Source organism: Anarhichas minor, unplaced genomic scaffold (genome assembly GCF_050575085.1).
Source record: "Anarhichas minor isolate MPS153535 unplaced genomic scaffold, ASM5057508v1 ptg000074l, whole genome shotgun sequence".
In the NCBI taxonomy this organism is placed as follows: domain Eukaryota; kingdom Metazoa; phylum Chordata; class Actinopteri; order Perciformes; family Anarhichadidae; genus Anarhichas; species Anarhichas minor.
This window is the reverse complement of record NW_027466520.1, coordinates 5,581,309-5,605,305: the sequence shown is the minus strand read 5'-3', so window position 1 is coordinate 5,605,305 and position 23,997 is coordinate 5,581,309. Positions and strand designations below refer to the sequence as shown.

Below are 23,997 nucleotides of genomic sequence, written 5' to 3'. Positions count from 1 at the left end.
ATGATGCAGATTCCCCCGGGTACAGATTTGATCATCTATGTTTCTTCATTATCTATAGATATACAGTGAATCAAGTGTTTATGAGACACCATGAGTGACAATTTGACGGCCTTTCTATTAAAGAAATTTCACAAAAGGACACACAAATGCAGGAAACATTATGTTCATTACCCACTGTTCTACTTCAATTAGGTATAAACGTGATGTTCAATTTTCTCTTCATGCTTTCTAGTTTAAAATTCTCTCGTGGATTTGTAAAAAAAAAAAACACTGAAATGAAAGGGTGGTGCCGAATGCTAGTGCTACCTCTCCGTTAGCCAATCTCAAGGACACAGACAGGCTGTAGCTGTGTGTGGACATCACTGCATGAATACTAAAGCGCAAACATGAAAGAGTTGTCCTGGGTTTCAGCTGTCCTCCCAATGCCATTGTGGGAAGACGATAGACTACAACAGAAAGGCAAAGAAGTGCTCTTTGGTTTGAAGTGAAATAGCCCGCACTTAAATAGCTCGCACAAATATCTGTTCCGTCTCTACTTTCGACGCCTTGCTGCAGCGCCTTGATCCTGTGTTTATGTAAGATAGAGAGCTGGATTTAAGGTCATCCAAGAAAGCATGGCGAACAGGTGGGAAATGGAAAAGCCACAGCGTTTGACTTTCTAAAAAAAGCCAGACAAGACAAAGCCAACCAGGCTTTTACCACAGTTTGTGCTGCTGCACATTCCTTCGATTCATTCCTCCAGCTAATGATGCTTTACATCTGGCAGCGCTCGCATCATTTGTGGTCAAGCATTAACCGTTATCCAAGCTTTTTCCTGTGTGTGTGTGTGTGTGTGTGTGTGTGTCACCCTCTGCTTTACATGGAGCTCGGATCGCTCCTTCCATTTGCCTCTCTGACCCCTGATTCCCAGAAAGAAGCGACAGATTATTTACTCATAGGCCACTGCCCCCTACAGCTAATGAGGAGGAAGAAGCCGCATTGACAGACATAATTATCACAGTTTTGCTGGGCTCAGCCAGGGGTCCCCATTGTGGTGTAATTACTGTCCTTTCATCCACACACCACTGCATCCGCCATTACTCCACCCATCTTCAACGTCCGTTTGTCTTTCTAGATGCTTTTTCTTGTTCAACAGCACCAAAAACAGTCCAGGATAACTTTGCTTTATAGCCTTTTTTCATAATCTACCAATTTTGCCAACTTCTTCCCCTGATTGATGAACTTTATTCTAACATTATTCTATACATTGGCAAATGTCGCACTGTTTAAATAAGCTAAAAACCTCCATGAATATGTCATTAGAGAGAACGTAGGAATAAATGTTTGTTCTTGAGGAGTAATAGGCTTTTAGTGCAGCTGTGTGTGCCCCCCCCCCCCCCACCCCTCCTTTGGCACTGTATTTGAAATGCATAGTTTCCTGTTCCCTTTGATGGAATCCTTTTTCAGCAGCCTCAGGGGAAATCATGACTGGCAATCTTTTTTTGGTGGGGAAAAAAAATCCCCAACACTCAGGTCGTTCTGGATTTGTACATTTATTTCGTCAAAAATAATGTATAATTCTTTATAGTGGGGATGGAAAAAAAAGGGGCTTCTCCAGGGAGCGGCCATTTTGAAAGCTGTGGAAGCGGTGTGATTCAACAAGACACACGAATCCACTGAGGCTCCATGTATGGAGAACAAAGTTTAAAAAAAGATCAATGCACTTGGATCGATGACAAGTCCTTTGAAACTTCTTTTATCTGAGAGTAAAATCCAACCATAACAGGTGCTTCTGGTACAGACATCACCCACAACATAGAGCTATAATGAATAAACAATACTCACTATTGGACTGGCATTGATGTAATCTGAGTTGCTGTGGTTATTCTCCGCCTTCAAGTTGATTCTGGAATGATCATCTGTAATGGAGACGCACAATTCATCAACGTACTTTTCCACATGTGCTGCCTCCCCTCCCCACACAATAACAGCACCATTTTGAGCAGTAACAGAGGAACGTGTAAGTAAAAAGGCTGCAGATTCTGCAATTTCACCAGGCTTTCATCATATACACACACACACACACACACACACACACTGTTCTGAAGGCTTGATTTGCTTCACCTTCAATAAGGAATGTTCTGAATGAAATAATAATAACATATCTTATTAAGAAGTCTGTAAGCTGTGAGCCTTAAAATCCTCTTTTTTTTAAACAAGTGAAACTGTTTAAAGATTCAGATAATCTGTTTCCGGTCAATTTACACCCACCTCTGTAGTCTCAATGCAGCTTTTGCAGTTGAATTCACAATAATAATTTGCAGTTAGTTTTGAAACGATCGGTCTACAGTTCATACAGAAGTAAACAAAAACATTTCCTTATTCCCCCCTAAAATCGCCTGATTAGTTGAAAGAATCTGAATGGACTCACACACGACCACGGTGTCTGAGCGGTTCTTCTTGGAGTTCTGCTCGCCCTGCCCCACGCTGCAGGCGCTGGGCTCTGCCTGGTAGGAGCACAGGGCCTCCCACTCGCGCTCCAGACGGTTCTTGTTCTTCAAGTGGTCCTCCATGTATGACTAGAGGAAAACAGAAACCACCTTAGCCAACATTGCAAATAATAAGCCAGAACCCTGCAAAAGACAACTGCATTCATCTCAAAATGTGGGCACATTTGGTTTAACAGAGACACAATTCATCTTCACCATTTTTTCACTTAATTTTCTTCACCATGAGCTATCCAATATATAAAACACAAAACACTCTGACAACAGCATCTCTCCATTAAAGCTATGATCAGGTGTCATGGAGCACCTGGGTGAGGACGAGGCTGCTGAAGATCTAGGTGGGGAAGGTGTGCTAATGTTTATGTCTTTGTGCATGTGTGTTTGACCGAGAGGAGGAAGAAATCACGCACAATTAAGACTCCTGAAAGGTTTGTCTGCATTGGAAATACTTCAGGGGTGTTTCAATCACGTCTCTTACTGCTTGCACAGACACTGATAAGATTGTCTGCATTTAAGCCTTCGCTTGGAGAAGACAAAATTGAATTCGCTAGAGAGACAAAGATGGAAAAAAAGAGGGGGGAAGGGTAGAAGTCTATGTGTGTGTGTGTGTGTGTGTTCTCCCAAACCAGGGCAAGTAGGGAGCTTAGAGGCTGTAGCTGGCAAGACGATCTTTTGTAGCGCAGCGCCGTGTTTCGCTTTCTCTCCTGTATCATGGCTCCCCTCCCAATGGGGTTAAATGCTTTAGTCCGCTATTGTGTGAGGCAGAAGATTACAGACTCATAAACTGATGTCAGGGATCAGCTGGCTAATACAATGAAAGTGATACCCAGATGTGCTGGGGTTTGTATCCCATATTAAAGGCAGTACAGGTAGGCTGAGCAGAGAGGTTGTCCATTGTTGCATCCAACTTATTCACTCCTGTCTGTCAAAAAGGGTAATCCAGCTCTTTGCAGAATATATACAATTCCTACATTAGATGATAATCACAAATAAGCTTGTCCAACACATAATAGGCAATCACCCTTTGATGGCTCATGAATTCAGACATCTCCCGCATGCACGCAAAGGATATTAGGCAACTTATAAGAACATTACAAATCCTACAGACAATGGAAATCAAAGTTGATTGTTCGATTGGGTACCAAAGGTGCCGCTCAGGTCTTAAAGGCGGCGCTGAGAAGAGTAAAAGCAACTCTTGTGATTAATGCAGCCGCATAATGAGAGAACACAACAGCACAAAGTGTGCTGTCTGAGCCCATTAATGACATAAAGTGACATTTCTGAAATATTACTGTCGATTTCTGTTTTTGTACTTTGAACCATGCCTGAACTTTTAATTTTATGCATGCAAAAAAAAACAATTATGAAGAAAAAAAAATCTCGTTAATGTCAACTCTAATAGCAGCCAACACACACATATATATTTGCATGTGTGTTGGTGTGCATCGCCTACGCAAACAGACAGTGCTGTCTTCCCAGGAAAATGACAGCATGCCATTATGGCCACTTGACAGAGCCTGTCACCACTATGCTCTTGTCACCCTCTCCAAGTACTCTCTGCTTGCCAGCCTGACAGCATCCCACCTCCCCTACCAATATTACATCTCCATGTACTTGATAAATCCACTCTGAATTGCCTCCCATTCTATTCAAACGATGCCCTGAATCGATTGCATTCCAAATTCATATTTTCGCAGCTTAATGCAATGCAGCCAGCAGGCCCTTATCAAGCCCTCCCCGTTCCTAGGGGGAGGCAGTGGACCATGGCGTATTCCAGAGACAGGGTAACGAAGGTTTAGTGAATGGGGGGGATTATGTCTGCCAATCAGAGGGTTGGGATGGGAGGCCTGGGTGTCAGGGAAACAATGTCTAATCCTTCCTAAGCAGTCTCCTCGGCAGCAGAGGGTGCTGGGTGAAATCAGGATGAAGGGACAACCAGGGGAGCCAGACACAACAGGTAAAACATTACTGTCAAGCTCCGCTGTCAAATTAAAAGGAACAATACTGGTAACAGTTTGAACAGGGAGCTTTATGATATGATAAACAGCAGCAAGAGGTGGAAAGAGAAGGTGTTAATATGTACGTTTTTTGTGTGCTAGCTAATAATAGCTAAATGAAAAGAGCACATTGTTTTGACTTAAATGGAAATTTGTTGTTTTGCTCATAATCTAAATCTAAAATTGTGAGGAAAAGCCACTGAGGGCAGAACATGTTGCGTGGGTCAGTGGCTGTTTTCCTATGCCTTAGTGTCTGTTTTACTTCCGAGCACATAATTCATCATTTAAAACAATAACTACTCAACTTAATGAGAAAGAGCCTCAAGCGACATAATTATTGATATTTTTTTTCAGTAGAGAGGTGATTAAGTCAAGGGAAAGCTCCAGCATCAATATTTTGACCCTGTTTCTGGACAGTATAGGGAAGCTGGATGGACAGATTGTTAAAGATGCTTGTGAGGAAAAACAGCTTTACAGTGGACTTCTAGCTTCTAAGTGCTGTCCATGGTGCTGAAGAGATTGCAGCAATAACAGCCACATACAGTAAGTAACTCTGTCTTACATCTGGTAGTCATTTCTGAGGTTTTTAAGTAGGTAACGTTTTCACGGTAGTAGCGCCACGCTGCAGCTGACAAAGTTAGCAGAGAGAAGATAGAAAATGTACGATGGCAGAGGTGTGTCAGGTGACTCAGCACACAGAGGCATCCAATTTCACTTCTGAAGTTGAAAAGTCTTTATGCAAGACTTTTCAAATCTTGAGGTGGGTTCGAACAGTTTGCGCGCAACATCGTAGTTCATAGTGGTTGTGTGTGTGTGTGTGTGTGTGTGTGTGTGTGTGTGTGTGCGTATATGATCTGATCGGGCCTCACAATAAGGACCCCCAGCATATGTGCTTTGGAAAGATTCATCATCCTTCTCCACACGGTGTGAGCTCCAAAGAGCGAGAGCGAGAGAGGGGAGATGAGAGGAGAGGAGAGCTGAGATGGGAAAATATAGGTCTGAGATCAGCGATAACAAGGCAATCTCACACATGGTTTCATGTGAGACGGCGGTGGGATTTTAAAGAAGAACCCCTATAGGACATCTCCATGTCAATCATGGCATGAAAGAGAATTAAAGGTCCCTGAGTGTTTAAATTTCTACATTGCCTGCACTGAAGAAACTATGGCTCATAATAACAGCTCCTAGAAATGATTCACAGTGTCTCTTTTGTTATTGCGGGGCTAAATGCTTTTCTATTGTCAATGTTTTCAAAAGGGGCTTCACAAACAAGCCTTGACGAGCGCAACAAAACCCATCTATTACCACCAATACAAGGCATTACTCAGATTCACTCTCATTCATTATAGCCTACCAATATAAAAGCTAGACATGCAGTGTGATGAATGCTCCCTCCATTAATGGAAACACTGCGAGGCATCTATCCATCTCTTTTATCAAGCTTGTCTCAAATGAATGAAGCGAAAGTTGTGCACAATTAAAACAATCCATTGTGTGTTTGTGGAAGCCTTGGCAACATTTTCCAACCAAAAACAAACTGACAGAATTTCTAAAACATCCAAATGATAATCTGATGGATAACGATATTTCAGTTTTGTGCAGCTCTCATCACGCAAAACAACGTCTGCCTTATTTTGCTGAGAGTAAGAGAGCCGGAGGGGGTAAAAGATGCAAATGACGAGAGACGTGGGGCGAAATGATAAAGAGAGAAAATGACACAGTTAAGGGAGGAAAAAGTTAGGGGAGAAAAAATGAAGACAACAGAGCCGAGATAAAGCAAGAGGGAGAAAACAGCGGGAAGAGTGATGGGAGAAAAAAAACCCAAAGATAACAAGGTTTTGAAGGGAATGAGGTGAGAGGAATAAAAAAGGAGACACATCCAAATAGATAAGCAGAGATATCAAGCTGTCTTCAGCACAGGCCTCAGCATATTCACAGACACTGGGAGTTTTAAAAGCAGACTCGAATGTATACTCACATTAAACCTCTGAAAAGCCTATTTCTGTGACGTATCCCCGATGACCCTTTCAGATGATCTCAAGTATAACATAGACACAACCCAACCAATTTAATTTAATATAGTTGTTGTTGATCATATGAAATTGTGTATTGTTACAATATGTTTGCATAAAATTGCGTTTAGGTCGATTCGGTCAGTGACATTATTTAATTTGTACTGCACTGCTTGGAGTACCAGAAGACGTTTGAACCAAGTATTTCAACTTTTTTATCTATTTTGTATTTTCAAATTTATTTATCAAATCCACAATCCATGTAACCCATGGCAGGAGTACCTTTTGGTTGCAGGTACCCCTGGTTGATGATCTTGTACACAAGCCCGAACCTAATGTTTTCTTACCAAAAGCATTGGCATCTCAAACTACACTAAACTAAGTGCATAGTCAGTGACTTACGATGTTGTGGTTGTTTAGCTGTAATGATCAGATGCTAAGAACCACAAAGCATCTCTGAGGGCCTGACAATAAAAAAACCACACTTCAACCTACTACCTTCCTCCCACCACAAAAATCATTACTCACATTGTCTCTTGAGTAAAAGCAAGTTACTTACCAGTATCATGTGACCAGTGGAGATGTCCATGTTGGACGGCACCGGCTCTTCGCACCAGGAGGAGGTGCTGCTGCGGGTCGACGGGCTGGCTGCAGGGCCATCGCTGAACTGGGACGAGACACTGTTGAGCCTCGAGTGGCGCAGGGTCTCCGGCCGCTCGACGCGATCCGATGTGCGGATTGCCATACGCTGGCGACACAGCTCCTGGTAGTTAGAGGAGGTAATGGTGAAACACTGATCTTCAAAAATGTTTTTTTTCTTTTTCTTGCAAGGTATTTATCTTCTTTTCATGAACATAACAATAGTTGTATGTAGGTTATGTGCTTATCCTCGCTCTTAGGGGCTGAGTTCTGTAAATGCACATTGTAAAATCCTGCATCTCGGCTGACTTGATCTGTCCTCACTTGCCGAGATTAATGGCTTATCCTCGTGGATTATGGAGCTTATACTAATTATGTCAAAAAATACATGGTTGAGGAACCCTACACGATTTACAGAATAAATTCAGTACGTGCCACCTGGCTGCCACACAGCGTCTGTCTTCGTTGTTAAAGAATCGATCTTTTGGTTAAAAAGAAATCCTGCACAAAATCACCATACTGCACAGTCAGGTCCTATAGACCAAAAACTACTTCCTTAAAAAGAAGAATTGTGATTTTTGTTTTGCAAAGAAAGGATAATCTATCCATCAATCAAACAGGAGTTCCACTGTAACCACAGAGAACCAAATGAGATTTAAAAAAATGCATTGGCACAATTGCAAAGTCTGATTTTCTATTGTGATTGATATCTCCAGGTTTCTGAGACTTGCTAAAATGCCCACTGCTACAAAGATTACACTTCTCCCAGTGACTCAGCTTTTCTCCCATCATGCCTCAGTGCAGAGACAGGGCATCGGAAATCCAAAGACTAAGCATTATATACTCCAGTATAAACAAAATGAAAAAGAAAAAGAAAAATGATATATTGGCAGATTTCTGCAATCTTATAAATGTGTTCACGAACAAAACACAGTGAGAGTGGCGCACTTTGCCTGATTCCCTCCATAAGGTGTGGTCACACTTGGTTTTTCTATGTTAAATTCATAATCTGTAAACCCCATCCTGTTTGGTTTTCGGAGGCAAAGCCAGTCATCTCCACAGAATTAATTAGCATACTCAGTTAATAACAGCGAGGGCAGAGCAGAGAAAATGCCTTGTGAAAGCACAAGCTATCTCATGATCTATCATAGTGATATTTCCCTCTGGAGCACAGGCCCCTCTAAGCCCTGGTCTTGGATCAGCTTTCCCGCCGTCAGACTTTAATGATTGGAACCATGAAGCGGTGCCCTGGGCCTTGGCCTCGGGGCAATATCCAGGTCCACCTCATAATTCATCCCACTTCTCAACATCTCTGCAAAGCGCCGTGCTGTACCGGAGTCGAGAAATCGTCCCAGGAGCAAGCAGAGAGATGCAGTTAGCGCCAGAGAGGGCCAGAGGACAGACACATGGAGCCCAGAGAGGAGCACCAGCAGTGGGAATACAGCTTCCCCTGTTTCCCCCCTCTTTCAGACTACTAATAAGAACAAAAACAGGCCAAGAGGAAATAAAGGTCTCCAGTATGTGCTGTCATCTAACAATATCTCTCTCCCACAGCATACTAACACACAACTATCTGTCAAACATTGAGAACACACCCACATGACAGAGCAGTTATTCCATCCCTAAAGGTATATTGAGGTGCCATAAAGAAAACTAAAATTTGCACAGACGCTAAATTTGATTTTAAAAAAAAGATAATAAACAAAAATTGACATATACTTAATGTTTGAAAAATGCATTTATATATATCATTTTTTTTTTTTTTGCTTATCTGTGGCCATCTTTATAACACTATTACATCTCCCGCTTTGGATGGAGAGAGCAGACCTGTGAAAACCTGATTAAATATTGAAAATGTTAACGCGACATGCAGATAAACATGTTCTGAGTGCCATGCTGGGCACAGCTGAGCCCCAACGCTGAAAATCAATACAGCCCAGGCTGTCCACGGCCCTGGAGGAACAGAGGGAATAGGTCACAGTGGCTGCCGTTCCTCTGTCTCCCTCTCAATCTCACTCTCTCTTACACACACACACACACACACACGCGCGCGCACACGCACACACTTCTCAGGCCCGGTTGAGCGTTGAATAACTGGATGGAGTGAATATCTATTGGCGCAATAAGTCAAAAATCCAACAAATAAAGAGCAGAAAAATAATGTAAATGAACATAAGAACCGCACTGCACAATAAAAAAGCACTTAATTTAATCGTAAAAGCAAATCACTATCATCACAACAGCCAAAAAATATCATAAAAGCAGGTAGAAGAGAATCATTCACACATCTACACACATTAACAAACACTCTCACAAACCAATCAGAAAATCTACCCTCGAACAGAGTGTGTGTTCTTCCAATGGCAGAGCGCAGGCTAAGTGTACTAGAACCTGATTGGCTCATCGCGAGGGGGCTGGTCTAACCTGATAGGTTGCAGTGGCATCTGTACTGGTGTCAGTCCCCAGGCTGGCCAGCTTTTCCTTCAAGCGGAGGTGGGAGCGCTGGCGCACGCAGAAGAAGGTGGTGGACACTGCCAGCGCCACCAGGATGAAGAGCATGCAGAGGACGGAGAGCAGCAGGAACTGGCCCGACTCCACCCTGGTCTCCTTCACCACTGGGATCTGGGTCAGGCTGCCCCTCTGGAGGACACACACAAACAGAGAGAGAACACACCGTCAGAGCAGTAAAGGATGCCACACTGTCTTTTTTTCTGATTGATGTAGTATTTTTCTGATTTACAGCAGGTCTGTAGTGCTTCACCTTTCAGCTGAAGGCTTGTCTCGACTTTTTTCCGTGAAAAAATAAATGTGGACGCAACAATGCTTCCTTACCTACCTCCACTTCCTCTCCCGCTCTTTCCTTCCACCCCCCCACCACTGTCTGACCAGTCCCACTCATTAGCCAGCTCTAACACTGTCCTTATATTCAGACTGAGTCAACCCCTATTACCAGCCCCAGTCCAGTGCTGCCTCCACACTCTGCACCAATATAGATATTGACAACCCCATTTAGTGCTGGCATGGGGTGGGCTGGCACTGTGCAGCTACAGGAGGTTGGGATACTAAGAGCTTGTGCTTAATTAGCTCCTCTGGTCCTGAGTTTGGCTGGATTAGGCCCTGGCCCAAGCAGCACAGCTAATGGCTACCAGGACCGGAGAGACACAGGCTGCCCAGACTGGACCTTCATACATCCACCACTAGTTGAATAGAAAAGGCTTTTCAAATATTCACACCCACACTGCATGCTAATTCAAACAGGAAGGTATAGGCTTTGTCTCACTGTGGCAGACTTGTTTTTAACGGGCTGCAATATTCTCTGAGAGATTTTTATCAGCGTAGGTTAAAGAAGTGGCCTATGTGTTGATAATTGGTCCACTCATGGCCATTTACTGTAATGATAAATTCCCTGTGGGCCCCACTGCAGAATATTTTGAGAGCATAACAGCGATAATTAGGAGCATTAATCTGGAAGGATAATTAATGATACCTAAAATGTAGCTACTGTTCAAGATGTTCTTTGCTGATTGCATAAAATATAGACATTGTGCCGAGTTAGTTTTGTATTTAACTCTCAAAAACAGAACGCTGCTATTTTCACAGCATATTTATATTCGCATAAATCATCCTCACTGTCCTCTATGACTAACACAAAACCATGGGGTTTCTGTAAAAGCCAGTTCTCCACAGTTTCTGATCTATTTTTATCAGCTGCATACATGTCAATAGCTATACATCTGCAAAAGGGCAATACCAATAACAGAGAACCAACATCAGCGGGCTCCTAATTGTCTGCATGCAAGATTGAAAGATTGATGGGTGAAGTGAATCAAATTTACAATATGAAAAAGAAAAATGGCAGAGCTCTGACATTTAGCCTGAGGGGTCTAATGGTGCCGGCTGAAGGATGGCTATACTTCTTGTTATACCGTTTTCAAAACAAGACACTTCAGCTCACCCCAGTAACAATATGGTTTGACCTTGTGGCTCGTAATTGCCAATGTTTTAGCGGATGTGCGGATGCCAAGGTCTTTTCGATTACCGTGTTGGGCCTGACGACATACGCTGTTGATTGCAATTGCTGTGGTTCGAGCATGTAGTTTTAATCAAGCATTAAGAGGTTAGACAACAACTGAGAGGTCTGAAGAGGCTCATGTATGGGAACAGAGGGGAGGGATGGCCTCAATCCAATGACTCGTCCGTGTTGTGCAGTGATCAAATGAATATATAGTCAATTTCCATGAGTACTTGTTGAGAATGCAAACCTTTCAGCCAGTATCCTCTATCAAATAATCACATCAATAGAAGACTGAATATGAAGCACATTAAAAACCCTCATTAGACGTATTTAATATTCAACATTTGTTGCGCTGTAGACACAGAATGTCACATTGGAGTAGTCGTTAAAGACTGCTGACTCTGAAACCAAAGTGCCCCCTATAGACCTATTGGTTCAAATCTCCCTGACAAATCCTCATCCCAAGCTATTCCCTTTAACTCAATTATTTTCTCTATATTCTGAAGAAGAAAAAAGAGAAAAGTCTTATCGAGTTAATCAAGACGTGGCCCTCTACAATCTGTGGCTACTCTTACTATTTAAGTAAACACCTTGAAATTAATAATAAAAAAGAAGCATTTCCACTGTGGGAGCAAACAGGCTTGAAACGCACTGCAAGCATGAAAGAGTGTTTGAAGGCGGTAATCGTGTTAGAAGGAAACCAGAGGAGATACAGAGAGGGAGAGAGAAAGAGGGGGAGGAAAAGGGAGAAGATGTAAGGCGAAGAATTACCTCCATGGCCCTTTAGAGTTCTGGCCCTTTGCTTTTAAAAATACATATTTTTACGTATTTATGTAATCATTTTATTTTACTATAATTACAGTATGTCTTAAAACATAGATTTATCTATCTAAAATATTTAAAAACACAGAAACACTGAATAATATTAATACATAAAAATTACATTTAAAAAGAAATCACACAAATTGTTAAATCAAAGCTTACACAATATTTTAAACTGAAGGTTAGAGCATGATTATGCACTGAAATTGAAGATCGACATGAAATACTGCCACGAAATAAAGAATCAGATTTGTTTCCCTTGATGAATTATTTTCAAACTCAGTAAATGTATTTTTAAAATCGTGTTCCCCACTGCTATTAGTGTAAGATCCACACTCAGTGAAGTTATTACTCTCTGCAGACTTTCCTCTTCTGTTTCTCTCTTCTATTCATATCGCCCCTGTGTGGTGAATTAGCCAATCTGAGAGGAGACAAGGGGCAGATGGATTTCGGTGCTCTGGATTATTCAAATGATAGAGGAAAGGTCAGGCAGAGAGGTGTTGTTGGGGCGGCTGGCTACCCATTCACTCACATCACAATACCTCTAAGAAGTACAAGAAAATCCTCCCAAACACACAAACTGCCAAACCTCAACTCTAAAGGTTGTTTAAGTTGTTGTTTTTTTTAAAGTGGCAGCTACAATTGAAGATTTAGGAAGTTTGAAGCTATACATTTAAAGTAGTTTCTATGCAATAAAATGTGGCTGATAGCCCTGTGATAAACTCAAAAGATCACACATGAAATGCAAAATGTATTAACATTTTAGAAGCATGATCTTTTTCATAGATCTAAGAAAACACTGGCAACACCAAGTAGAAGAAATTGTTGAAATTTTGTAAATACAGTGGCAATAGTCAGAAATATTTTTCAGACAAATTTGTAATCTCTGTAAACCTTTGAAAATAATGATTAATTTCAGAAATAAAAAATAAAGCAATTCGATATGGACAAACTCACATTACCATAAAACCTGCAACAGAAAATGTGCCGGGTAATCCAACTATAGAAATAAATCTAATAATAGAATAAAACAATACAATATCAACTAGATAAAGATAATTATTTTTGGACTAAACACTATTAAAATAGAATAATCTATGTAAAAACAGCGGATTTACCAGCTTTCAGGCTGTATAAACCGGGCAGGATGAACCTGCACATAAACTTTGTCCTCTGCAGCCAGATGTGCTCAAAGCAAACACTATCGGGCTCAACAACCACTTTGACCAGGATTGTTTCGACGAGTTTACGTTTTGACTAACTATATGTGGGTGCACATCCCATTTTTTTCCGTTGCTCGATCATATTTTATCCCGTAAGCTTCTGGAGATTCGTCCTCCAGCAGCTTATCGTAGCAGAGAGGATGAAACAAAATGAAAACATGAAACCAGAGCTCCGAAAATATTCTGCAAAACAGTAAAACTCATCAAAGCCGGTCCTTTAAGGCGCCTTTTACGCATTTGGCGCATTGAAACTTGCACACGGAACATTAAAAAAAAAACACACACAGTTACACGTTTCAAGCCTGATGGATATAATTACCTAAATCCATGTTGCGGGGCAGAGCGCACATTTCGCGGCAAACGGAGGATGCTGTGTCCTGTATTCCAGAGAGCATGCTTAACCACTGACGCTCGCCGCAGCTCCAAGAAGCGTTTGTGCGTCCCGGCCGCCCACTCAGTCCGCTTCTCTAAAAAGTTCCCCTGCGAGGGTCCCATGCGTCCCCCAGCGCCAACAAAAGACCGCGGCTTCAACACGAAGATGAAGAAAAAGGGAGGGGGGGGGGGGGGGGAAGGGAGAGTCGAAGAGAATAAGAAAAGGGAGAAGAATGTGGGATATGCCCGCCTGATTTTCCGAGCCTCGGAAGAATGTGCAGAAGCCCCACTAGTGAGTCCTTTCAGCGCCTCTGTGCCAATGAAAAGAGATGGGGAGGTGGTGGGGTTGGGTTTTTTGCGATCATTTAGTTAAGGCTGAGCCCCTCCTTATATTCAGCAGCTCAGGAGTCCCCGTCCATTGCACATGTCATATCCACTGGTTGCTATAGCGATGCCTCCACATGTTGTCGACAGTGAATGTTCAAGGAGCGATGCCTGGCTAATAGGCTTGCGGGCCGAGGGGCGATATGAATGGACATAGGGCTAGACACTCATTTGTTGAGCTACTAGGGGTCTCTGTGTTTGGTGTGTGAATTGCTGTTTTCTCAGGCTCTCCTTTTCCTCTGCTCCCTCTCCCAGGGATTCAGTTATGTGAGCAGAATAAGGGAGATGGGGCAGTCTATTCTTCAAAGTAGGATTTTGCATTCAAAGCTGAAGTGAGCACTATTATAAGAGGCTACCGCACAGTACAGTAGTTGTAAACTATATGAATGCTGCATTGGACATTGTGCAGTCTGAAAAATGCTCAGCCTAAAGTAAATTGCGTATAATTGGCTAAGTCTTTTCTCTGCTTCCCTCTAAGATCGGCAGGAATAAAGAAAAGAAAAAAGGAGAGGAAAATTGCAAGTTTAACAAGTTTTAAAGATAAAACTCACCAAAAAGCTATCCTAATTAGCAATCAGTCTGAAAAAAAAAATTATCCAATGGAGAGCAACAGCTGCACTTAGCAGGGAGAGCGAGAGAGAAAGGGGGATTATGGAGAGCACAGGGAGAGAAAAGGAGAAAGAAAAAGAAAAGGGGCGGTGAAGAGAGGAGAACGGGGGTCCTGTCAAATGCAGATGACGAGTCTTGGGGAGGGGGGGGCTGTGTGACGGGGGGGGGGCTCTCCAGTTTATTTTTTCCATTCAGAGTGCACCCCCTCCTCTTCTCTATTGTCCCTCTGTGTGACAGCTGGAGTTGGCAATGTGAAGGGGAGAACAAAAACGAGCTTGCTGTCCAGCCTGGGTCCGGTGCCGCATCGGACGCCACCCCACCTTCAAAAAGCAAAGCCAACCAGGCGACCGGCACAGACAAAATCTGAAGCAGAACACACTCAAACTGACTCAACAATTTTCTTTTTAGCATCCCCCAAAAACTCTTATTTGCCATACCTTGTGTATGACAATGCTGCAAAACTGAAATTATTAATGCATTCTGTTATTTTACGCTGTTTTTGTTCCTTAAAAAAAGACAAAACTATGAAAATGTGTTCCTTCCCTAAATGTCATGGGGTGACACTCTTCACGTCATGCTCTCTGCACACTTGCATCCTCATTTACCAGGAATTATTCTGAATCCACATTCAGTTTTTACGCCTGCCAGAGGGCACAAAAATGGTGCGACCACCATTTTTATCTTGCAGCATTCAGGTTTGAATACAAGAAAGAATCGTCTGCGGTGCTCACTGTAGCACGAATGCAAGATGGAGGCAAGAGTAACGCATGGTGGGAGACTTTTATCGTGACTGCCAGTGAGTGGTTTTATTATTGGAAAGAAAGAAATAGTGGCTCCGGAAGTTAATCCCCAGGATATCAGTCCCTACATTAAGTCAACCGTACGATCATATCTGTCGTGTTCTCTGGTGAACTGGAAGAGAGCCCTGTTCACTCTTTCTCATATGAGATACCCTGGTCACCCACCTGTCAGCCAAATCTAAATCCACACTCATCCAAGCAAGGGTATTCCCCTGACACCACAGCAGATGGAAAAGAAAAAGGAAGAAAAAAGAAAATGTCTACCAAGAACCCGACACAATCTTCACCTGCTCTTTGAAGGAAAGCCTGACTTTGGCACCTGTTGTTTTCCTTCACTTGAACTCTGCGCAAATGGAAACATTTTCACACATTTCAGCCACTACTACCCACCACACACTACGATTTCACAACTCATGTCACGTCCTCCAGCGAGGCCGGTGCTAATGGTTATCACACCAGGGAGGTTTGACGTGCATCGATTCATCACAAAAAAAACCTACAAGCAGTCGAATTCTGAAGTCACTCTTATGGTCACTGGCGATATTGGCACACGCTGTCACGCCCTTTGTGTTCCACCAGTAAGTACTTCCTCGGGGTAACACATGTTCGAGCAGTCGGCTTGAGTCCTGCCAGGCTTATCTGTCCTCTCCTGCGCTGCTCCGGTGTTTGCCTCCATGACACATTTCACATTTCTAATAAAAAAAAAAGAAAAAAAAAAGATGGAAAAGCGGCGAGCGAGTTTAAACAACGGGAGAAAGAGGTATGCGGCACTTCACCGTGTCGCTGAGAGAGGGAGGGATGAGGAATGTTAAACAAATGTCATGATCAAGTGCCACTACCTGAGATGCCAGAGCAGACACATCCATACTTGTGCATGTGAGTTGCGAACAGGGATAAAGAGATATCTGGCTTAAATATTTGCTTGCACCCACAGGCTGCACAATTTTGAACATATTAACTTGCCTGTTTTCTGTGTGTGCAATCTAAATATACATGCATCGGCGTTAGTAGGTCTTTCTTGCAAAATACACATACTTGAATCTGAGTGTGTATACCTGCAACAACACCGTAGCTGGACACAGAAAAGTCAGAGATTGTAATATGTTTGGGCAAACAGAAGCCCAGCAGCACACTGAGCCTGTGGACCACATACCAATCACTCTATAACAATATCAGCGAGAGGCTAATGCAGTTTACACTGCTGCTGGACAAGAAACCAACAGCTGCAATGTGTACCTGCAGACTTAACCAACGTGTGATACCGTTACACCAAAAATAGTCGGGATTTCTGCTCGGCTCTTCGAAATGGGGTTCAATAAATTATTCATAAATAATATGTGAGCAAGTCTCAGATATTATTGCAGCTCCATTTGGGAAGGTTTTGGAGGATTAGCTTCGAACTGTAATGCTGAGCGAAATGCATGCAAAACAAAAGACATTTGGGTGTTCTGGTTATTTGTTTTTATCAGATTCACCAGCTGTTATTGTTATTCCTGAAGTGATATTCGAAGATGTGCGTGAAGGGAAAGATTTAGCCTAATCTGGGTTTTTTGCTCTTTCGTTTTTAAATGCTCTATTTCCATGCTTATCTTTAACATTTGTAATGAAACAAAGCTCTCATATAGACAACATTTAAGTTTGAAAGTCTGTCTATTTGGAAGTACAGTGATGTCATTTTGGTATATTCTTTTTAGTTGGTACCCTGCAGTCTGCCACCTCATAAAATAACACTTACAATGAGATTCAATATAACAGGTGACACCTTGCTCTCCCATCTAAACTCTCTTTTATACATCACGCACTGTAAGGTGCAGAAACTTAACAGTGAGGTGAATGTCTTAAATTAATTGTCTTTTGTGTGTGTGTGTGTGTGTGTGTGTGTGTGTGTGTGTGTGTGTGTGTGTGTGTGTGTGTGAGAGAGAGAGAGAGAGAGAGAGAGAGAGAAACACCATATTTCCTAATGGATGATGTTCAAAGACACAGAAAGGTCCCATTTCTGGGTTTTACTTGAAACATTTGAATTGCTGTGTCTCATGCTCGTCACTTGCTCAGAGAGGAACCATCCACAAAGCCTGTGTGTGTGTCAGCCATGTCATTCTGGTATTTTCCCCAGATGGGCTTGTTCAAATAGGCCTCTTTCTTATGTGAATCCCAGCCCAGGCATTGCCAATGCCAAGTAGTTCAAAGCAGTAAACATCAAGGTAAATGCTATGCCTGTCATCTTGACTATATTTAAAGCAGAGGCAAACCCACACACATGCACAACAATGTGCACTTCAAAAAGAGAGTGTTGTGGCGTCATAGCCCGGAGTAGAAAATCGCGCCATATCTGCAAAATGATAGAAAACGTTGTTGTAATAGATGAGGATGCCAACAAAGCAGTACATCACTTTACATGTACAACGTTTACTTAAATTTAACTGATGATTTGTGGTGTATAGGTGAGCGAAGAACAGGCACAATTGTACGGACTAATCTGTATCTGATGGTGTCAAGAGGTGAGCCAAAACCTTTCTCTGTACGTTTTCAACTCGTGGTCATTTGTCAAACAATCGGTCCTTTACTTCAGGCAGAAGTAGTCAGAACAACTTCTCATTTTTAGCCGGCTGTCGTCAATTTAGAAGCTGAAATGTCAACTGTGGCTAACAGAGTTTATCATCTGTAGCTACGAGCTAACATTAGCTAAAACTTTGTCTTCGGCTGAATTTTTTCTTTTTTTCCAGTTGACTCATTTTAAAACAAAAAGGCTGTAAAAGAGGTCCCAGGCAAAGAAGTTAGCATCCTCAAAGTTTGACGATCCATGTGGAAGACATGGAAATAAAGAGACAGCATTGTTCGTGTAGAGCTGGATAGTCAGATAGTCAGTGGGCCATTTGTTGATTCATAACACATTTCTTTTTAAATATCAGCCCTAATAATATAGATCCAAAACAAAACCGTCTGCTACTCCAGCACCACGGACAGCGCCATGGATTTATCAATACAAAGATAGGCTACTGATATTTCAGAGCCAGGTTTGGGGCCATAGATTCAAACTTGCACAAATCAGTCAGATAAAGGATCAACGAGTCGGGCAGACTATCATATTCAACTAAACAACCCTCTGCTCCTGCACTCCAGTAACCCCCACAAAATAATAAAACATTAGTTAGTGGTGTATTTAAAGGCCTACTGTATATAGTAAGGTAGTTAGCTTCATATGCTAACGACTACAGTTTCGGGCAGACAAACACATTTCATACAATGTTGCTTGTTTTGGAAAGGTTAAAAAAGAAACCACCCTCCAACCTCGTTAAATGCAGAGTCTGGCTCTTACTGCGCCCCGATGCACACTGCAACATTTGGAGAAATCCAAAGCTTGGCCTCCTGTGAATAGTTACGTTTCCTAAGCTATGGGAGATGGCTAACAAGCTTAGCAAACGATCTTTTAAATACAACTTGTAATCAAAGGCCCTTTTAGGTTCACTTGCAAATAAAACACAGAACAGAGTGGGTATTTAAGATGAAGAGTAGCTTTGTATAAAGGCTCTGATGTTCCCTTTCAAAGGGCTCTTTTCACAGCAGCCATTTTGACATGTTATTGCAGGGCAAACACAGGTGTAATTAAAAACATTAATTATGGCCCTGTTCCATTTACGTAGGTGGACCACGGCCCTGGTGTTGTGCGCGCTGGCTCCCTGGAATGGCTGTGACACACTAAATAGAGCGGGGCCATCATTAATTTGATCAATTACACCTGTGTGTTCCCTGCTATGACATGTCAAAATGGCTGCTGTGAAAAGGTCCTGTACTGGATCGGTCCATTCCACAAGAGACCAAGTTGTCAACTATATTTGTGAAAGTGGAGTTGATTTACTGATCTATTTTTCTTTATTTTTAAGGAGCAGCCTTAACTCCTAACTGGTTTTAGCTGACAGTAATGATTATTTCTGCTGCTGTGTTGACAATAGCAATATGTCTAACAAGGATAACGTTCATGTCTGCTTAAGTGCCAGCCAAAATTAATTAAACCAAGTTAGCAAATGGTGCTCACACCTAAATATTAAAGCAAAATCAACTCAGTATCAGTAAAGATGTTTGCACTCAGGTCTGAGACGGAGCAAATTACACTCAGACTTGCATTCACGACAAAGAGAAGAATCATTTTCCAGACGTAATTAGTTTTTGATGAGGATGCGATACTGTAGGTGAAAAGTCGTTAGACGCCAACTAAAATGGTCAGGTCCAGAATGTTGATCTGAGTTTGCTAAAACACAACCCACTCACGACAGGCAATTGAAGGTAATACTTCATTATATTGTGTGAAAAGATAAAAGAAGAAGCGCCACTAAAAATCTCATCCGCCTTGTCCACAGTCCGAAACAGCGAGGAAAACACCGGGGTTTTAATTGTTTTGTTTGAATAGAATCCGCACTACTTTTAGACTATTATGTTTTCGTCTGGCTTCTTTTTTTATCTTGGGGAGAGATAAAACTGCAATTAATTTTGAAAGGACGGAAAACAGTGAGACAATACATCAAGTCACACATGAGTGGTGGCAGGCAGGGATATGTGGGCTGCCGCGGAATAACAGAGGTAGTCAAAGGTAGCATTCATAATTGAAACCCCAGTCACAAGAGACTTAGTGGGCTGGCAGACTCTGATACTGAGACTGACAGTAAAGGGACAAAGAGAAGTGTTCAGAGGACAGTGCAGAGTGACTTCATGGGTTCAATAGGATGGGTCCTCTCCACACCTGGGTCCACATAACATCTGAAAGCCTCTGAAACACAGTATTTCTCTTTCAACGTATATATTAAGCCCAGCGGTGGTGAATTTGATTGTCCAAAGAGTAAAAATCCCACCAACGATCTCAAAAAATGGCAAGATAGGACTGACCTGATTTAGTTCAGGTTGAATGGCAGGTACACAATTTGTACCTTTAAACCATCCTTGTGCTAAATGAAAATGTGTGCATCAGTGGTCCATCAAGATATAATGCTGAAGGACCTCACACTCTAAATGGCCCTCCATTTGTGTCCACACTAAGGTCAGAAGTGTACTTTAAATTAATCAAATTTGACATGCTCTCAAGGGCTGTTGAACTACCGTTGAAGATGGCGTCCCCAGCAAATGCCAGCACACTCTATCAGACCCCTGGTTTGTTTAATGGTGCCCATGACAGATACAGGAGCTTGCAATTCATTATGGGAGCAGACACAACCTACTCGAAACAACTGGAAACAAAAGGCCTGAAGAACCTCCGCGGAAAAACACAAGCAATGGTCAGTTACTGTAGAGGGGTTACTGATCGCTGGCCATCCATTTCTGCCATTTTATCTGGAGTACACAGCCATCTCATAACACAATTTGTACTTAAATCGCTCCATGAGAACGCCTCTCGAGCGATTAGTAGATCCTGATTCTGGCGAACACTAAATGATAACGATATACTTTTCCGATCACACTGCATCAACTTAATTGGACAACCAACGTGCCAACCAACTGTAGGCGTTGGTGGACTTGCAGCACATTGCTGCCGCCTGCCTGAGCATACGGCCCGGTGATCAGCTACAGCTTGCGTAAGTGAGGATATACATGTAGAACCACAGGAGGCGGCGCGTGATGGGCTAAGGGTCGTATCCCTGTAAATGCACACGCGGCCACAGCCTCGTAAATTCTCATCAGTGTCTCCATTAAACATTTTCCCCTGCTATCACCATGACAACGCCGGGCCCAGCGTGCGCCCGTGGGGGAGAGGCGTGTGTGCCAGTGTAACCCCGGGGGTTACTTAGGGGGGGGAACTTGGCACAGACGCCAACACCCCATACCTCGCCTCCAGACGCACTCTTAGTTGAGGGATGAGGGGGGGGGGGGGGTTTGGAGGAAGGCAAGATCTGTTCCACGGCGATCTCTTGACTGGCTGTGTCTGGACCGGAGGCAAGCGCTCTGATTTCTCTCTTTAATTACCTCAAATCGGAGGTGCCACGGCCCATGCTAATGAAGCCACACCAATCAGCTGGGGGGGGGGGAGGAGGGGGGGAGGAGAGTCAGGGGCCTCGCGCTGCAAAACAATCCTCTGCACGACCAGAGCTGACACTCTGCCTGGCCACAGCGGCGCAGCCTCCCTGCGTGTGTCTCGCTGTCTGTCTGTCTCAGAGCTCCAGCAGATTTATAAGAGCAGTCTGCCCCCGAGCCAAACCGGGCAGCGCTGCTCGTCGAATGGAACCTCCGCGAATCCCTAATGAGGCCGCTGCCACAGCTGTAGTTCGGTATCAGCCGCCTGTTTGCGTCTCACGTCTCCCATTGCTTCAACCCACAACCTCTGACAACAATACAAAGTAAGGCTGATCAGAAATTCTGAAGGCAGAATAAATTATGATTTATGTCAAGATTTTGATTGCTCTGTAACATAATAATACATTGACGTCTCATTATTGTAAATGCATATAATCAATCTAGCCTATTCTCCCCCTCAAACATAATTACATGGCTTTTTGTGAAGCTGTGATGATGTCTCTTTTTTCCCCTCCTTCTCCAAAGTGAATAATGTAATGAACGGTGACTGACATGTGATTGCACGTGTTCATGGACCTGGATTGCCAAGATCCGTTTGCCTTTTGTTGTTTCCAACAATGAAATGTAATTCCTTCTATTAGTTATTTATGTTGATGAAGCTATGAATGACATATTTCATGTTTTTTTTCCTCTAATTTATTCAGATTAAGTCCCAAATTGGAATGTGTTTAGTTTGTTGAGTCATTTGTCCATGTTCTAGATAAAATGTGCATTAATATGTAAGTTTTAGTCATTACTGTTTGCCATACTGTTGTTTTTAAGCTGCAGAAATGTAGCTGTGCTCTGGTTTAAAGTAGGATTCAGGCTTGGTGTCCTTGTAGCAGCTTCTGTTTATGAACAGTTTTCCTATTTTTACACAGAGATCCACCTGCACTCCGTCAGGTGTTAGCTGCATCTGTGCATTTGCCGGCAACACGCACATGATGAGCATGTTTGTGAATGTAAATAGACATGTGGGCAGCCATGTACACATGGACATGACTGTGATATGTAAAGCAGAAATCCCATCACAGCAGGACGCTTCTCCAGTTCACAGCACACACTATCAGATGTTTGATCTTTGATGCTTTTTACCTTCACGTGTACGCCACATTTGCAATGATTGCATCACATATTAGGATGAAAGACAACATATAGTGCAGCAAACGCATTCAAGAAATGTCTTCAGTTCATGGCTTAAGGGCCTAATTAGTCTCAGTTATTGATGGATATTAGAAAAAAAATACATGGCAAGTACAGATCAAGGTAAATAAAGATCATAGTTTGAATTTCTGCAAGTTTCTGCCATATTTTTGGATTAAATTCAAAATATTGTTGCTCTCCAGAGAAAACTATGCATCTCTAAATTTGGTGAATCTTACCTGAAGGATTATGAAAACAAGTCTGTTTGTCTTAAAACATTGACATTTTGGAGATGCATTGTTTTAACAGTAGTACAATAGGTAATTAAGTATATGTTTAAAATACATTAACATATACTAACATACACAATTTTATACATTTTCTTTCTGAGTTGAAACACCGAAATCTTATAGTTATGTGTTGTTTTAACTTGTATAATATACAGAATATTTGTCATTTAAATATTCACCTCCATATCTAAATGTTGCCATATCATCACAGCAGAGTATTTCAAAGCAGTTAACACAACCAGTAGATGCTGTGAAGCCACTTAGAAGCAGAGTGGTCCACTTTCATTTCATGCTTTATCGCCACAATTGTAAGATATTCATACACTCAAGTCAAGGTCATCATGTAAAAGACCATAACAGCTTATCACGCAATTTAGTTGACCTTGCCATGCAGAAAGTAACTAGCAGTTACAGCAGGATTCACAATTACAGTCAATTAAAGATGATATGACAGTTGATTATATTTAATTTGCTGAGAGCAAAGTGGTTTCCATATTTTGCGCTCACTGAGCAATAATTAATCTGCTTCATATCAACCACAAACTCAAAATGTAATGTTTGCTAAAAAGACAGCTATGACGAATGTATACATCTAGATGAACAGATGACGACAGTATATTCTTAAATGTGTCCTTTTATTGAATATCACACCTATCAACAAAGATAATAGTTTAGTGTTTAGGATTAGATTGTAATTCTAGGAAATACTTTGTCGATTTCAGCAGCAAAATCTGCCCAACACTCCTCTCTTCTCAACTCCAAACCTCCTCAAAGTATTACTGCATTTCCATCAACTAAACTCGACAGACACTCTGGACTGAATTTACTCAAATAAATACGTGTGCCCTAATTTTGTTGCGATGTTAAAAAGATTACCATGGGCCACCGGTTAGCCTGCAGCAACTGCTTTTCCTGCTGCTGTCAATGCGAAGGTGCCAGATGCGCTAGGCAAATATCCGCATGATAAATGGCAGAAGGTGAGAGCTCTGTGGCCGGGACCGGGAGCACCATGCCCCCTGCATCCCGCTGCCAGTCCCTTGGCATGCAGCTTGTCAGGCCAAATGGCAGCCACATCCCCCTTCAACGCTGACATTTAAAACCTCTGCCATGCTATCCAGCTGTGGACACCGTAGGTCCCCCCCCCCCCCCCCCCTCGACCCTGAGCCCCC

The 23,997-nt window shown here is 42.4% G+C and overlaps 1 protein-coding gene across 1 annotated transcript in view; it reads right to left on the bottom strand.

Moving 5' to 3' along the window:
• Positions 1 to 23,997, bottom strand: part of ptprn2 (protein tyrosine phosphatase receptor type N2) — a 109,142-nt gene that overhangs the window by 13,036 nt on the left and 72,109 nt on the right. Inside the window, exons 12-15 of the mRNA XM_076080735.1 lie at positions 9,559 to 9,774; positions 7,055 to 7,258; positions 2,411 to 2,558; positions 1,825 to 1,898 (exon numbers count right to left, since the gene is read on the bottom strand). Coding sequence (XP_075936850.1) covers positions 1,825 to 1,898; positions 2,411 to 2,558; positions 7,055 to 7,258; positions 9,559 to 9,774 — 642 coding nt within the window. The remainder of the gene's footprint in view (positions 1 to 1,824; positions 1,899 to 2,410; positions 2,559 to 7,054; positions 7,259 to 9,558; positions 9,775 to 23,997) is intronic.